The 16,702-nt window shown below is 26.2% G+C and overlaps 5 protein-coding genes across 5 annotated transcripts; 1 reads left to right on the forward strand and 4 right to left on the reverse strand.

Moving 5' to 3' along the window:
* Positions 1-362: 362 nt before the first annotated feature.
* Positions 363-3,556, reverse strand: OCT59_011939 (uncharacterized protein). The gene is made up of 6 exons (XM_025308976.2): positions 3,367-3,556; positions 2,840-3,177; positions 2,670-2,758; positions 2,253-2,593; positions 1,631-2,161; positions 363-1,534 (listed from the first exon to the last, which is right to left on the reverse strand). The coding sequence occupies exons 2-6, from the start codon at positions 3,149-3,151 to the stop codon at positions 543-545; spliced, it is 2,265 nt and encodes a 754-aa protein (XP_025188408.1). The 5' UTR covers positions 3,152-3,177; positions 3,367-3,556; the 3' UTR covers positions 363-542.
* Positions 3,557-4,846: 1,290 nt separating this feature from the next.
* Positions 4,847-6,282, reverse strand: OCT59_011940 (uncharacterized protein). Its single transcript, XM_025312961.2, has 5 exons — positions 6,079-6,282; positions 5,638-5,984; positions 5,456-5,515; positions 5,291-5,383; positions 4,847-5,183 (listed from the first exon to the last, which is right to left on the reverse strand). Exons 1-5 carry the CDS (start codon positions 6,190-6,192, stop codon positions 4,916-4,918), a joined length of 882 nt encoding a protein of 293 aa, XP_025188409.1. The 5' UTR covers positions 6,193-6,282; the 3' UTR covers positions 4,847-4,915.
* Positions 6,283-6,479: 197 nt separating this feature from the next.
* OCT59_011941 (uncharacterized protein) lies at positions 6,480-8,243 on the forward strand. Its single transcript, XM_025312962.2, has 8 exons — positions 6,480-6,758; positions 6,842-6,966; positions 7,054-7,125; positions 7,209-7,249; positions 7,320-7,387; positions 7,534-7,591; positions 7,680-7,797; positions 7,880-8,243. Exons 1-8 carry the CDS (start codon positions 6,703-6,705, stop codon positions 8,011-8,013), a joined length of 672 nt encoding a protein of 223 aa, XP_025188410.1. The 5' UTR covers positions 6,480-6,702; the 3' UTR covers positions 8,014-8,243.
* Positions 8,224-9,508, reverse strand: OCT59_011942 (uncharacterized protein; the record flags this gene model as incomplete). Its single annotated transcript, XM_066134121.1, has 7 exons — positions 8,224-8,393; positions 8,487-8,640; positions 8,722-8,856; positions 8,992-9,122; positions 9,218-9,280; positions 9,358-9,423; positions 9,505-9,508. 7 exons carry the CDS (start codon positions 9,506-9,508, stop codon positions 8,224-8,226), a joined length of 723 nt encoding a protein of 240 aa, XP_065989417.1.
* A 1,231-nt stretch (positions 9,509-10,739) lies between these two features.
* OCT59_011943 (uncharacterized protein) lies at positions 10,740-12,954 on the reverse strand (the record flags this gene model as incomplete). The annotated part of the gene is made up of 9 exons (XM_025312963.2): positions 10,740-10,928; positions 11,013-11,514; positions 11,602-11,943; positions 12,014-12,050; positions 12,138-12,230; positions 12,310-12,451; positions 12,528-12,604; positions 12,696-12,726; positions 12,811-12,954. The coding sequence occupies 9 exons, from the start codon at positions 12,952-12,954 to the stop codon at positions 10,740-10,742; spliced, it is 1,557 nt and encodes a 518-aa protein (XP_025188412.1).
* Between the last annotated feature and the right edge of the window lie 3,748 nt (positions 12,955-16,702).

Genomic DNA, 16,702 nt, shown 5'->3' on the forward strand with positions numbered 1-16,702 from the left:
AAGATACACTTTTCCACAAATTACTGAATTAAGTATATAATTTCTATTTTAACGTCGAATATTTCAATAAATGTGATTTCGCCTATAAACAATTCCTTAATTTTAAAACGTTTCTAATCTTGTTCTTCCGAATACAATCGTAAATATCTTTCATTTAATCCACTTTTTCAGATCAAATCATCTTTAATCATATATGTGTTGAGTGTTTAAAATGGATCAGAATTCAATATAGCTCAAAGTTTCTCTGTTGACATGACATTTTTCGCGAAATCTTTTTCGTTCCTTCATTATAAACAACTTTTAATCAGTTAAATTCATCAAGAAATAATTTTTAAGAAAAAAAAATTTTTTTTTTATTATTTAAAACTTTTAACAATTAATTAAATTAAGTATTAAATTACTAATGCAAATAATGCAAAGATATATATGACTTGATAAACACATGATCACGATTGCTGTTTATTTATTTAAAGCTGAATAATAAACATAAATAGTAACTCTAACAAATGCTAACTAAAAATGTTTTTTGATAACGATTCAAGTTAAATTAAATCTTGTCCATCTGCAGGAGTAATAATACCATCATCTTCAGATGAAGAAGATGATGATTGACTTGCAATCATATCATATTTTAAATCATTAAGAATGTCATCATCATCATCATCAATACTACCATTATTACTATTACTACTTTCACTAAAATTTCCACCATTACTGCTATCACTATCAGTGGCTTCACCGTTAATTAACATTTCATCAGATTCTTCTTGTCCACTACTAGATTGATCAAAATAATCACTACCACTTCCACCACTAGTATTATTAGTAGTATTAAGAGATTGAACAATTGAAGGAGATGACATAGTTCTACCATGTCCAATATGAACATCATTTGTTGCATCATCATTTCTTTGATATCTTAATTTTTTTCTTTCTTCTCTTCTAACATGATCTTTTCCCTTTTGTATTGCCCTCTCAATTTTTAATCGATTTGAAATCATATGAAGTTTAGGCCAAGTTACTCTTTGACCAGTTGTAATCATTTTATCTAATCTCTCATAATCAGGATCTGAAAGAATATAAAAGAAATCGGATATTTTTGATTTTGGCCATATAGTAATATTACCTTCAAATCTTTGTAACCAAATAGAACTCCAATCTTGATCAGCAACTTTAGGTAACAACTCTAAATCTCTTATCCATTTTAACCATTTACTTAAGTCTAATTTTAAATATTGTTCAATACCTGACAATAAAAATCCTCCTCTCCATCCTCTACCAAGTCTATGACTAACTGGTCTACCAACTGATCCTCTTGGAGCATAAAAAAATAAATGAATATGCGGATTAACTTGTGATACTATTGTGTTTTTTACATTAAAATGCATATGTAATGATTGAGTTGGTATATCCGTGCGAAGTGATCCATCTTTCCATTTATTTCCATAATTATATGGTATGATAGTTCCATTCTTTAATTTTTGCATCAAAACAACTGGACACAAGATTCCTGGAACTGCTGCACTGGCAATAACTACGTGATAAGTAAAAAATTTTATTAAAATTTAAATTTAAATATTAAATTAAATTAAATTAAATTAATGAAAACAAATCAAGTTTCTAATTTTACCTGCAGACCATATGACACAATCAGGCGCTGTTACATAGTTTAAAACTTTGGGAGGAGAATGTGGATCATAAGGTATAACAGAAATGTTAAGTATTCTACCGGTTCTTTCATAAGCTTCTCTAAAGGTTAAACTACCCTTTGTAATCCATGAAGTTTTACGTGCCCAATCTACTGCATCAAATCTTGAACCAGATGTCCACCAACGTTTAACCCAAATATCCATTGATTCAGAACATGCTGTAAGTTTTTGACTTAATTCTGGTTTAAGTACTTGGACTAATTCATCATCAGTACGTACACATACAAGAGCGGCTATTAAACCTCCCGCACTTGTTCCCGTTATAACTGTTGGTAATAAATTTGCTTCGAATAACGCTTTTACTACTCCTAAATGATAGAATCCAAAAGTTGCACCACCACTTAAACATAATGCTGTCCTTCCATAATTTTTTTGTGTATTTCTGAATAATTTACGTTTTTCTTCTAACGGTAATGATTTTGATGTTCGTAAATAGTTAAGCGATTCCGTCACTAAAATTATAAAAAAAAAATTGCATATAAAAAATAAGTATAACATATATATATGTATATTAAAAAAGTTTTTTTATTAAAAATATTTTACCTTCATCAATATAATTTTCAACAATCTTTTTCGTACCAAAATAAGTTTGAGAATATAATCTTACATTTTCAACTCCAGCAAAATTATTTTTAACACAATTTTGCAAGACACTCTTTAACAAAGATTGAGAATCATTACTAGATAAAGATGATGAATCTCTCAATTTTTTTAAATCTTTATTAACTTTTTGTAATAAATTAAAATCATAATAACCGAATGGAGTTTCATATTTCCATTCATCATAATGAAAATATGAATCAAGTTGCTGTGCTGCTTCTTTCCATTCTTTATATGTTGTGGAATGACGTAATTTTTCTCTTAATAAATATCTTTCACCTCTCCTATATTGAAATGGGCCATTAAAAGATTAGTTTCTTTTTCCATTTTAGAGGAAAAAAAATGATTTAAATTACTTACCACTGAATAAAATATTCCCAAAGATTTACTATTTGTCTAACCAAAACATAACATAACAATTCAAAGGCAATAACAATAAAAATGGATAACTATAAAATAAAATAAAATATGATATAAAATAAAATATTATATATAAAAAAAATATTTATTCAAAAACGACAATAACATACCATTAAAGGGAATCTAACGATATGATAAGAAATACCGTCAAATCCATTTGGTACTTTAGGTTTCTTCTTTTTAATTTTTTGTCTAATAGGCATAAAATCTGTAACTGCAGCAATATGTTCAGTAGAATCCTGTTCAGGATCTTCCGCTAATGCTTTAGCAAATGCTTCTATATGATCTTCATTTACATAATCTAAAGTATATTCATCAATTGTATTTCGAGAAAGTTTTTTGGTTGATGTGGATTTGATTGTTGTTGAATGCTTTCGTGATGTTGTACGAGATGATGATGTTGTTGATCTATGCGAAGACATGTTGTAAATAGATACTTTGGCAAATTCTATAATAATATATTATTATTATTTTATTTTATTTTTTTTTTTGTGTTGATGTTGAAGAAAAAATAAATAATAGTTGTTATGATGGGAAATGTCAAGAATATGAATAATTTATATATAAATTTAAATTTGAAATGATGATCCAATAAAGTCACTGAATTAGCTGCTTGATATATGCAAGCCATACATACTGCCATAATTATCAGCTTTATCAGGCGGAAGAATGCAAAAATTGAGCCAATCCAATTGGAAACAATTATATAAAAATAAACTTACCAATAAGTATTGTTTTGTTTAAAAAATAATTTTTGAAAAAAAGAATCTTTAAATAATAAATAAATTAAACTTTAATAAGAAAAAAAACAAAAAAATTATATTTGTGGGGAAATTAAATTATAAGGGTTCATTTAAATATTTAAATACGTACATATTGATATTGATATTTATATATATATATATTTTTTATACAATAATTTTTTTTACAATAATACTAAAAAATTTCAATTATGGGATGTTTATAAATCTATTACAAAAGGGGAAACCCAAACAGGACGGCAACTACCAAAATAAACAATTACAGAGGACTTACCTTATTTATATTATTATCATATAAAAAAAAGATTTTTTTTTTACCCCAATGATGTGTGAAATTGAGGCAAATTTTTTGGGGCGAAGAAATATTTTATTTGGCTACGTTTATTTTTTAATGCAATTGTAACCTTTTTTTTTTATTTGGAAAAAAATTGAAATGTGCATAATATAAATTAAAGAAACGTGTTGAAAATACAAATGTCATAAAAATCTGTACTCGGTATTTGAGGTATTTGCGTATTTGCATTCATGAATCTTCCCATATGGACAAATGACATATGGTTGATATTCGCATATCATATTCAAACATTATATATTTTATACAAACTTTCCTTATACAATCGTATTATCAGTCGGATTCTGTGCGATACAAAAGGAATATGACTGAACTATTTTGGGGTGATTGCATATTTGTTATTTTTTAAAATTATGATCTTCATAAGGTTAATTCAATATCATATGAATAATATAAGTTAAAGTTTAGTCTGTTTTGGTCGAAATTGACATATTAATCCATCAAAGAAGTTTTTTTTTCCCCCAAAAAAATCAATTATTTTCTTTTTGTTTAATAAATAAATATTACTAAAATTAAACTTTTTATGAGATAATCAAAATTTTCGTCATATTTATTTTGTCGATTTTCTTATTATTTATTGGATTAATTGTATTTCAAATAAACGATGGAACCAACCGAATATTCCTCCGTGTTTCAAATTTATCTATTTTAATTATTTTGGAATACCACGAAAAACTAGAGATTTTACGCCCAATTATTGGGGGTTATTAAATCAGTAAATACACAAAAAAAAAATATTAAGTTCAATTGTCATATGCGAAAATGGATATAAACGAATTTTCCTTCGGATAAAACTCGTAAAAATAAATCGAAAATTTAATGTGAAATTTTGAAATTGTCAACAAATATGGTATATCGTACAACGCGATATATTAATTAATCTCGTGTAATGACATAAAGGTAAAATCTATTAGACAAATAATGGTAGTTATGTTTTAATTAAATCACATGTAAACTCATGAATGTTACTAACTTTAAAAATGCAATTTTTTAGTTTTTTTTTTTTAGATTTTAATAATTAATTATCTCAAAAAAGTTAATGAATAGTATCTAAATATTTCTATCTACATTCCCTATATAATAAACTCATTAAAATCATCACCGATAACATGTAATATAGGATCTTCAATTTCTTCTGATGGTGATTGAGAAATAATCGGTGTTATTGTCGTTGTTGACGTTGTTATCGTCGTTGTTTCAGTATTCGTTCTTTTACCATCATCAAAAATTACTGATGATGATTCTTCCGTTGTGTTATTTGTAGTTTTTGCAGTTGGTGATGTTAATGCTTCATTAATTGAATATACTGTTTTCAAAGTTTTTTTCTTGGCATTTTGAATTCTAATTTTATTTATTAAAAAAAAAAAAATTTAATTATCTTTTTCATATACATCATAGATTAATAAAATCAAAATGTTTTCAAATGATGAGATTGAAATTTGACATACGTTTCAGAAGATGCTAAGGTGGAAATTCCTTTGCTTAAATTATTCCACGCATTTGAAGTAAAATCAGCCGTTTTACGCCTTGTTTGTTGAACTCTAATAAATTATTATTTATAAGTAAGTTGTAAACTTTGATCAATGGATAATATAAATTATACAAAAACTTACGGCTGTGAATTGGCCACGTCAGCAACTACACTTTTAATCTGTGATAATTTTTCCTGTGTCCTATGAAACAAACAAATAAATAAATCAAATAAAATAAAAAAAAGAATTAATATTAAATCATTTATTTGATCCCATATCTAATTTCTACAACAATAATTATTATTACAAAAATTAATACGTACAATTCACTCTCTTTAACTTTTTGTATTCCACCAATAACACCTGCAATTCCTTTACCTAACCCATTCATAAAATTATTTGTTTCTCCTTCTAAATTATTTGTAATGGAAGAAAGTGACGCTGGTGAAGAAGGTGAATTACTATTACTTTCTTCATCAATATTTTTTGTAATATTGGCCTCCCATTGTTTTTTCAATAATCTTAATTCTTCTTCATGTCTTTTTAATTCTTCTCGTAATTCTAATACTTTACGTTCTTTCCTTGCTATAAAATGTAATAATTCTGAATGTTGTTCGGAAGGTGTTGAATGTGTTATTCGAAATTGTTTAATGGCGAGTTCAGTTTGAATCTATAATTGATTCATTTCGTATATAATCGTTATTCTAACTGAATTTAGTAAATTTAAATATAATCACTTCTTATCGAAAAATTTCTTTCCCTACCTTAAGTTTATCATTGTCAATTTTTTCAATACTTTCTTTTTTAGGTGACTTAGGAGAATCCAGCTTTACATCCTTTTCTGAACCTACGGAAAAAGGTCTTTCGCTTTGTGCCATTTTTTTTAAATCGTTATTATACTAATATATTTTTTTTAAAAAAAATAAAATTGTGCATATATATATATTTACAAAAAAAAAATCGATTAATCGTGTGAAAATAAAGGAATGAAATGATAGGCTTTAAAATCTGCTTTAAATGTATCTTTTTATATAACCAAATATGCACAGCTTATATTGAATCAAGATAGTGTAACCTTTTAAATCTAAAAATATTAGACTTCTTTGTATTAGTTTTCTTTGACAACTTGAAATATAAATACGCAATTTTTTTACATTTCCAAATTAAGTTACCAAAGGAATATTAGCTTACTAGGAAATTTGATTTTTCTTTTTTTTAAAAAAAAAAATCATCAAATTGTACTTGTGAAACAACAGAAAAGAACGGAAAAACTTATAATCTTGAGTTTAGTACTGTTTTTTTTGTTAGTGATCGGTCTGATCTCATTTCACGTGAATTGGTAACATAAATGATAAATCACGAGAGCATTTTCAAAATTCTCGTGAACTATGCAAAACTTTACAAAAATTGGAAAAAAAATCGTTGGAATAGGTCGCAATTTTAGGTATTTCGCTCCCTTAAAATGTTTTAATGTTATCAAAAATTTTGAATGATTTCGTCATTAATATTTTTTTTTTTAATTTAAAGTGAACATGCAAAAGAACTTGGTAATGCTGTTCCAACTTCCCCGTTCTTTTTTCTTAAACCAACTTCTTCTTACTTATTATCAGGTGAAGTAGAAATACCTAAAGGTTGTATTGTTCATCATGAAGGTATATACATATGCAGTATTTATTCTTAACCTTTTAAATTCCGCTCTTATTCTGATATTATTAACATTTTTTTCGGTTCTTAATTAGTCGAGTTGGGTGTCGTAATAGGTAAAGATGGTAGGGATATCCGAGAATCAGAAGCGATGAATTATGTAGAAGGTAATTGTACGCGTAAATTTTGTCTTTCACGTACATATTCTGCTTTAAATGCGTTATTCAACTCAAAATAATTTTCTTTCTAGGATACGCGCTTGGTATTGATTTGACGGCGCGTAATCTCCAAGTAATAATTATATATATAAATTCGAGTTATAATTTGTAACTACTTTGTTTATATTAAAGTCAATTGTTAGGAAGTGGTAAAGAAAAAAGGATTGCCGTGGAGTGCGGCAAAAGGTTTTGATACCTTTACTCCAATTGGGTGAGCTGACATTTTCATAAATAGATGTTCGATGATCTTTGTGCGCTATATTTTTGGGAATGGATATAAATCCGAAAAAAGACTTTTAAAGAATATTGTTACTTCATATTTACGTAAATTAAGTTGATTTGTTCATTCAATTTTAGAAAATTTATTCCAAAATCAGAAATAGAAGATCCTCATAATGTAAATTTATGGCTTAAGGTGTATATATTATTTTAATTTATAATCAATTAAAAAAAAAAAGTTTTCATTCTTGATAATTTTGATTTTTACATCTAAAAACATTTAGTTAAACGGAGAAATGAAACAAAACGGTATTACAAAAGACATGATATTCAATATTCCTACATTAATTGAATACGTAAGTTCAATCATGAAACTGGAAAAGGGTGATTTGATATTAACAGGTAAGTTTAGATGTTTGTTTCTTTTTATTATAGTAAAAAAAGCATTTGTCTTAAATAAAGATTAAATTTTTTATACATATAGGTACACCCTCAGGTGTTGGACCTATTCATCCAGGTCAAGTCATTACTGCAGGATTAAACGTTAATAATGAAAATTTATCTACCATTAAATTTCCTGTTGTGGAAAGGGTTGGATTATTTGAATTTAAACCATAATTATTTAAAGAAGGGTAAACAATCAAGTATGAGGGGCGAAAATATATTAGTTCGCCTTGAGTAAAAGATTTTAATTTTTGAAACATTCAATTATTCATAAATCGACCTTTTTAAACAAAAAAAAAAATTAAATATTTTAACTTAATATTGGAAATATGGATGTATATTAAATCACTATTAAATACCTTAAAAAATTAAAAAATAAATTAATTAATCATTGCTATTTCTAACCAAATCAAGTACACTATTGTCTTCTTCTTCTTCATCACTCATATCCTCTTCCCTTTCAAACAATGAAACATCAACCGTAACATCTCCTTCCTCCATATATGTCATATCTGATTTAGCAAGAGATTCATCTTGTTCAAATAATTGTCTTCCTATATATAAACATATTAATTAATTAATTTAATAAAGAATGAAATTAAATTATTATTATTTATTTTTTATTTTTGGTAAATAAACGAATTTACCCGTGAGTTTTAATTTTTTAGCTTCTTCTTTCTTTATAGCAGCTAAACTTTTAGTTGCTTTTTCTTTTTCTTCTAATTCTTTATCAAAATTTTCCTTCCATTCCAAAAATGATGCAACCGTAACTTTTGTTCCTTGAAATTTTGCTTGTTCTGCCTACCATCATAAGAAAAGTGAATATTAATAAATAGTACTATTATGAAATAAATAAATAAATTATTTATATTTTTAATTCACCTCAATTTCTTTCCTAATTTTATCCTCTTCTACTTTCTTTCTCTTTTCCCTTCTTTCTATCACAAATGATGTCAGTAAATCTTTAAGTAATGATGATAATGTAAACACCATTGCCATCCCCAATGAATCTTGTGCCTAAATTAGAGCACGTTACAAGAAAAAAAAACCTTCCAACAATGGGAAGGCAGGATCCCAAAAATTTCAAAAATCAAATACGGATAAATAAATAAAAAAAATATTATATATATATTAATTTAAAGGAGACGTTACCACATTCATCAACTCTGAATATAATTTCTCACGTTCATCAATTTCAATAGATCCATCTATCGTTTCTATTGATATTTCTGGAACTTCTTCCGGATAAGTTGGTGTAAATTTTATGTATAATCCTAAAGTTACTTTTTATTTAATGAATCGAAAATCAATTTATGTTTGAGGAAAAAAAAACAAATGTTTAAATATATGTATATATAAAATTAAATAAAAACCTTACGCGGTGTTGTACTATCTTGTTCTTCAGGTTCGAGTCGAATACGAAATTCTCCTTCCGAAATTTCTAAAAGAGTAATTTTAAAAAAATTAATTAATATAGAAATATTATTACGAGCGCATTTAAATATTATAAAAAAGTACCCTCAAATTCTTCTGGATAAATCGATTTCAACACTTCTAATTCTTGTTCTTGCTCTTCCTTATGATCTTTTTTTTTTAATTTATAAGAAAAAAAAATTATTTTGCCATGATTTAATGAATATATATATAATTAAAAAAAAAACTGACCCATGATTTTTAGGTTTTTTTTTTGAAAAAAAAAAATAATATAAAATAAGAAAATGATGGATAAAATCGTTTATCGTTGATTCTAATTGGCTGTTTATTGGGTATGGTGAGTTATATCAACTTGGCGCGTGACTTTTGATAAACTCTGAATCACAAAAATATAATAGTTTAGGCTGTTTAGCTAATTATATTCAACTTAATGTTAATTAACCATTTCGATCACTTTTCTACAATAAAAAATCTTTAATTGTAGTAGCATTAAGCGCAATATCTAGTTTTTTTATGTATATATACGTATATTAATTTCCTGATTTAAAGAGCGTAGATAATTTACGATCGAAATTATCAGAAAAGAAAAAAGAGCCAAAAGCATCGATGAACGTTTTAGCAGAAATGAAATTTATATTACATTTAAGATTCACATGAAAAGTGTATACGAATACAGTATATAAAAGTTGATTGATTGATATACTGTAACTACATTTTTGATGCTTATATTGCTGAGACATGTTGACATATTTTGAATACAACGATTAACAAAATAAGAGTGAGCGAACTGAACAATTGGAAGGTTCTAAATTTAATCAGAGAAGCGTCAAGGAGGAGCAAGATTAATTAGTATTGATAATTCTCATCAATAACGATTTGTAAACCCTGACGGCTTTTTTTTTCAGCGTACTACAAAGGCCGGAAAAATAATTTCGTCATGAAAAATCAAGGGTATCTTGTTACAAGCCGGATCAATTCTTAATAAATCAATAAATTTTTTTTATTTGAATAATTATTATACATATTAAATTATTTGTTAAATTATTATTAAATTATTATTAAATTATCGACTTTACTACACCACTGGTGCTCAACACCATAGTATGCGTTTTCATGAAAACTATAGCTTAAACTAATAATTAAAATTGTTCAGCACCCTTGAAAATGATCAGGAAAAGTTTACTTGTTACTTTTTTACCACAAATATTGCAAAATAAAAAAAAAATTGAGAAACTAAGAAAAATATATGTGAAGTATATGCTACATATTTTATTAATGGAAACATCTAATTTGACTAATAATATATAATAAAAAAAAAATAAAAAAAATAATAATACATATAACTGTGGTGTTGAACACCAGTGGTATGATTTATAATTCTATAAATTATTATTAAATTATTATTAAATTATTATTAGTTAATTTCATCCATATACTCTAAATCATAAATTACTAATCTCGTTTTTTTAAGCTTTTTCTTCCATTTCATTCTTAGCGAAATTATTAGCATCTTCTATACCTTTCTCCACATTAACAGTTAAAAAAATCAAAAAAGGAAACAATAATGAAAAAGCTAAAAACCAGAATCCACTTCTTGTATCATGAGTAGCACTAGATATAGCACCTGTTATCAAAGGACCTAACCAACTGGATCCCTACGTAAAAAAAAAGGAAAGATAATTTTTTTAAATAAGTAATTAATATATTACATAAAATAATTTTATAATTGTTATATATACCTTTGCTGTAATTAAAAACAGTGAAAAGAATTCATTCTCATGTCCTCTTGGTATTAAACGACAAAACAAAGTTTGACAATAAGATTGCACACTACCTAAACTTAATCCAAAATAAACAGTAAATAACCAAACTTCCCATTTTTCTTTTAACCCAAATGGTAATACAAATCCTAATAATGCATATACGGGTACCATTATTATTAAGAATGAATTAATTAATATCATTGTTTTTATGGATAATTTAAAAACTTTTTCTATTAAACGAAAGAAATAAACTCCGATTGCTGCAGATAATGGAACAACAATTCCTATTATAATTAAATCTTTATCCTCAAGATCAAGATTTACTTTTCCAAATAAAGCAGCTAATGGGGCTATAGTATTTATTCCATCACTTAAAAAAAACCAAGCCATTAAAAATTTCATAGTTTGCCACAAATTCTTTGTTGATAAAATTGTTTTAAAGGTTCTTTTGAAGGAGTACAAAAATATATTTTCAGTGCTAAAAATAAAAAAAGAAGGAATAAACATAAATTAGATATTAAATTTTCTTTTAACTGAATTAAAATATATTTATTTATTTACTTACCTTGGTAAAGGAGGTCGTGGATGTGTTTTTAATAAAAGTAAAGGGGCAGTTAATCCAACTAACCACCAGCCACCACCAAAAGATATAGCATATTGTAATCCAAAATCAGGTGAATTTATCCCAAGAACAATACCTAATCCTATAAATATTACCAATAATCCTGCTACAAATCCTATACTCGTACTAGCTGCTGATAAACTTGTTGAAATTTCTTCTTGAGTTTTTATTAAATTTTCTTTGGATGGATCCGTTTTTTTTAGTGATAACACTTTTGGATGTATACGTGAATATATTGGAATGTATGCTAAGTAAAATACGTATGCTGCACCATAACAACAGTTCCTAATAAAAATAATTGAAGAAATTAAAAAGTGATGCCAAATATATTGATAAAGTATATACTGATACTTACGAGATTATAGTTAATATGCCTGCAATCCAATACCATTCTGAAATAAAAAAAAAAAATATGCGAATAAATTAAAATTATATTTTAATGAAGAGCGATTCATCGGTTTACTAATAATTGTGCATACCACTTTGATCCCCAGCTTTTAGTAACAGAGAGAAAAGACCTGTAGCAATGGCTCCAGTATATGAATAAAACAGAAGAAATTTCTTTCGGTTCGCTGATATAAAAAAAAAAATCATTATTATATGATTTAATAAAATATATTATATGCTGTTTTATTAAAAGTTTGTAATTACCTCCGTGATCAGCTAATGCACTACCACCAATAAATAAAAAACATTGAAAAAGTACGGATAGTGCAATTATATATAAAGAATAACTTGATGTATCAACATATTCAGTTCCAAATTTCACTACGCATTTATAATTTTTTACCGTCTAAATAGATCACGTGAAAAACCATCATTATTAACCGAATTACTAATTGATGGATGAAAGTAACTAACTAACTTACAGTATTACAGGGAGTAACAAGGTCAAGTTCATAACCAGCTTTTCCTGCAAGATTTTCAAGTACAACTGGAATAAATACTAAAAAATAATAATATATAGCATATATATAAATATTAAATATAAGATATTTTTTTCGAATTTTTCTTGATAATAAAGAATTAATATTTACACCCTATTACTGCAGTGTCGTAAGCACCGCACTAAATAACAGATAAAAAAGGTTCATCTTTTCTTTCGAAATTTTCATGACCAAAATGATTATAAAAGGGTTAAAAGAAATTTACGGCAAAACTGTACGAATACCATCCTCTCAATTCTTTTGTTGTTAAAGGTTCCTTCTCATCGTCTTCGATAATATCTGCAACTATCGTTTCTTCATCCTTTTCATCCCTTTCCGTTTCGGAATTAGGAGGTAAAATTTCTGCCATTTTTTAGAAACCAAGTTATTTTATCTAACAAATTTTCCAGCGTGAAAAAGAATTTAGTTAGTTTAAATTATATGTAAATATTATAACAATAAGTACTAATATAATCAAGTAAATAACATAACTTACTATCTAAAAGAAATTACAAATTTTTTTAAAAGCAAAAAATGTTTTTTGGAGTTTCATAATTTTAAAATAATTACTGATATATATATAGATAAAAAAACTAACGTAAAAATAATTCAGGGGCACATGTACATAATATCCATTTACGGTTAAACGATATTGAGTTGATGAAAATCTATACAATACAGTTCTTATCCATATACAATTTATTTTTATCTATATACAGTATAGATTTTATCTATACTCTATACAGTTTACTTTTTTCAGTAATTCCTTTTACAATTAAGTCTACTTGCCAAGCTTGCCAAGCGGTCGGTTTGATTCCGCAAATTATGAACTAGTATTTTTTGCTGAGTATACATATCAAATTTTCGAAAACTCAGATATATATTCGGTTAAACGATATTGAGTATGATATATACCTCCAATGTTGTATAGTATAGTTGACGAAAATCTATGCAGTATAATTTTTTATCTATACAGTATAATTGTTTACACTATACTATACACCATCGGAGGTATCATACTATACAGTATAACAAATATTAAAATATCCAAGAATATATCCGAAAATATTGAAATAATTGAAAATTTTTAAAATTTTTACATGTAACACATATCAGCACACAAATTTCGGATGATTTAAATTCAATTATGAAGAAGTTAACTCCGCGCAAATCATAAAATAATTAAAATACTATATTTTGTTACTATAGCATAATTATATAGTATTAGCCAGTAAATTATACTCGCATCCTCTGTAGACTCAATTGTGAAAGGTTATACTCTCTACTGGTCAATACAATACAATTGTGCAATACTACTCAATTGTGCAATACTACTATTCGCGTAGAGTTTACTTCTTCATAATTAAATTTAAATTTGAAAAATCTGTGCATAATTCAATCAACAACTTATAACTATTATTTAAAAGGTCACCAATGATTATAAGCCAAATTTTTTTCCCACTAGAAATTCTCTCTTTAACTGAACCAATAATTTTATTTTCTTAACCGGTTTCTCTTTCAAAATGCAATCTAATGATTTTTGTGATTTATTATGATGTCCCAATTAATCTTATTTGTTAATTATAAAAAATTTTATTTTTTTAGATTGGATTTCATTTTATACTATTCCTTGGGTACAAGCGTCATTAAATATTTTACATTCCTTTATCAGTGAAGATATCCAATGTGGCTGAAACTTGCCAAGCAAATGAAAATCGAGACGGTAAATCGTTATCGCTTGAAGCTGGCAATTTTAAGGTAAAATATTAACTAAGGTTGCGTGCCGTAAGTATTGATTATTATATTTCGAATTACAACCTAAGCGGGTTGTAATATTATAAACATAAGTTGTAATTTGGTTGTAATACTATGCTATTGTGGTTAACTAAAAGATGATAATTCTGATTTACAACCATTATAATTACTTGATTTTTAGACTTACAACTATTTACGGCAGGCAACACTAATATTAACTATTTATTTATTTATTTATTTTTATTATTTAATTAATATTTTATCATTATTATTTAGAGCTAAAAAGTATGATAATAGAAATTTCATTACATGTCAAACTCAAGATCAATATGGTATTAGAAAAACCGGGAAAGATCTTGGCGTTGTAACGCAGTTAGTATTATTTTAAAAGCTGGTGAAATTTTTTATTTACTATATTTATAACTTTATTTTATTTTTATAATAAAAAGAAATTGTTCTAATAAGGTTAAGCCGTCTGCACTGAAAAAAAAAATCGAAGAAAGTCCCCAAACTTCAACATCATCTGATGATCTTGAAAAAGAAAAACAAATGATTTCTTTGAGAGAGAAAATTAGAACTTTGAGAAGGAAAGGTTGGAAATTCTTAAATTAAAGAGAGAATTAGGAGTTATGGAATAGGTTTTTTTAGACGTGATAAATATTTAAAAAAAGAAATGCTAAGCGTTTGTTTTTTTTTTATTTCTTATTTAGTATTAGATTAGATATACTTATTTCTTTTTAAATAGGCATCTATTTACCTTTTAACAAAAGCTTTGATAATTGTTTAGCAATAGACACTTAAAATTATGAAATATAAATATTACAGATTAAAAATAAATAAATGAAAGAAAGCAAATTTTAAAGAAATATTAAAAATTTTCATTATATTTATAAAATTTGTCGTATTGCGAAATTTTTCCATGAAAAAGGGTATTTTCGGAAATAATACTGGAGTTCCCGGATAAATACCCTCCACCCCTGAAATATTACGTAATAAATGTCACTGCCCTTACATATTACGGGATTTATTGGGGTAACAAATTGTGAATTTGTAATACATAATTACATACACAATTCCTAATTAATCAATGATTTACTGATTTACTCTAAAAGAAATCGCTCTTATTTATTTGTTTGTTACCCAACCTTAATTATTATTAAGAATGAACTAGAACAATAACTCGAGAAAATTGTGAAAGACATTCATTAGAAAAAGGAATATCTGGATTATCTTCTTTTTTAGAACTAATATAAATGGATATACTTAATTTCTATAAAAACGATAGAAAATGTACAGTAACATCCCTCTAAGTGCACTCCCCTTGGGACCATAGTAAAAAAAATAGTACGATAGAATGTGCACTTAGAGAGGGTGTGCATTTATAGAGAGTAAAATATTAAGAGCTCTTATAAGTTGGGACCAGGCCCACCGTGCACTTAAAGAGAATTTATATAATGCGTACACTTATCACATCGAATATTTTAAATGTTAACGAAACGTTCCGAAAATAAAAGAATGTCAAGTTTTCATCAACATTCTCAACAATTACTTCTATGTTCATTATATCGAAATAATTACCTAGTAATTTCGAACCGATTTCGTCCCGTTTGCAAAAATTTACCAAACGAGTAGTTTGTCATAATCCCAATCATATTGTCATCATCCAATAGGAATAGTTTGCAGGTATAAAAAAAAATTCTTGATATTTGATTAGATGTTATATATTTAAGCAAAGTTATTGGTTCGAAGTATCAATTTTTTTTCCTTATAAAATTTCTAATTATTTTAAGGGGCTAACTTTATTAGGAATTAATTGCACAAATAAATTGATAGGATCTACATAATCTCCAAATGTTCTAACGAATCCAATATGAAATAATTCAATTTATCACTTCTATTCATTAATTCATAACATTGCATGACCATTTAGATCGAAAATTTTGGATTCGGTAATTGATAAAAGTTTTGATTTAAATAAAATACGGTTCGATTGTAATTATACTGTAGTTAACTCCATTTGGAATGAATATGATTGGGCGTTAATTGAACCCTGATATTATATTAATATTATCGAATGCATATGATTATTAGTTTATTACGAGACCCTTGATAACATTTTTTTTTTCAAAGTTCATATAATACAATAATTGTTTATTTCAAAAATTTTTCTTTCCTCCATGTTCAATAAACCGATTGGTTTGATTATTTGCTTTTGTTACTACGGATATTTGATCAACCAAAATATTGAAAATTACTAAAATTACTGTAATTCAATTACTATTTTGTATTGTTTTAAAGGTTAAAATAACTATAACCAAATATATTATTAGATATGACGCAAAGTGTAGAAACATGTTCAACAA

This window comes from Rhizophagus irregularis, chromosome 2, assembly GCF_026210795.1.
Source record: "Rhizophagus irregularis chromosome 2, complete sequence".
In the NCBI taxonomy this organism is placed as follows: Eukaryota; Fungi; Glomeromycota; class Glomeromycetes; order Glomerales; family Glomeraceae; genus Rhizophagus; species Rhizophagus irregularis.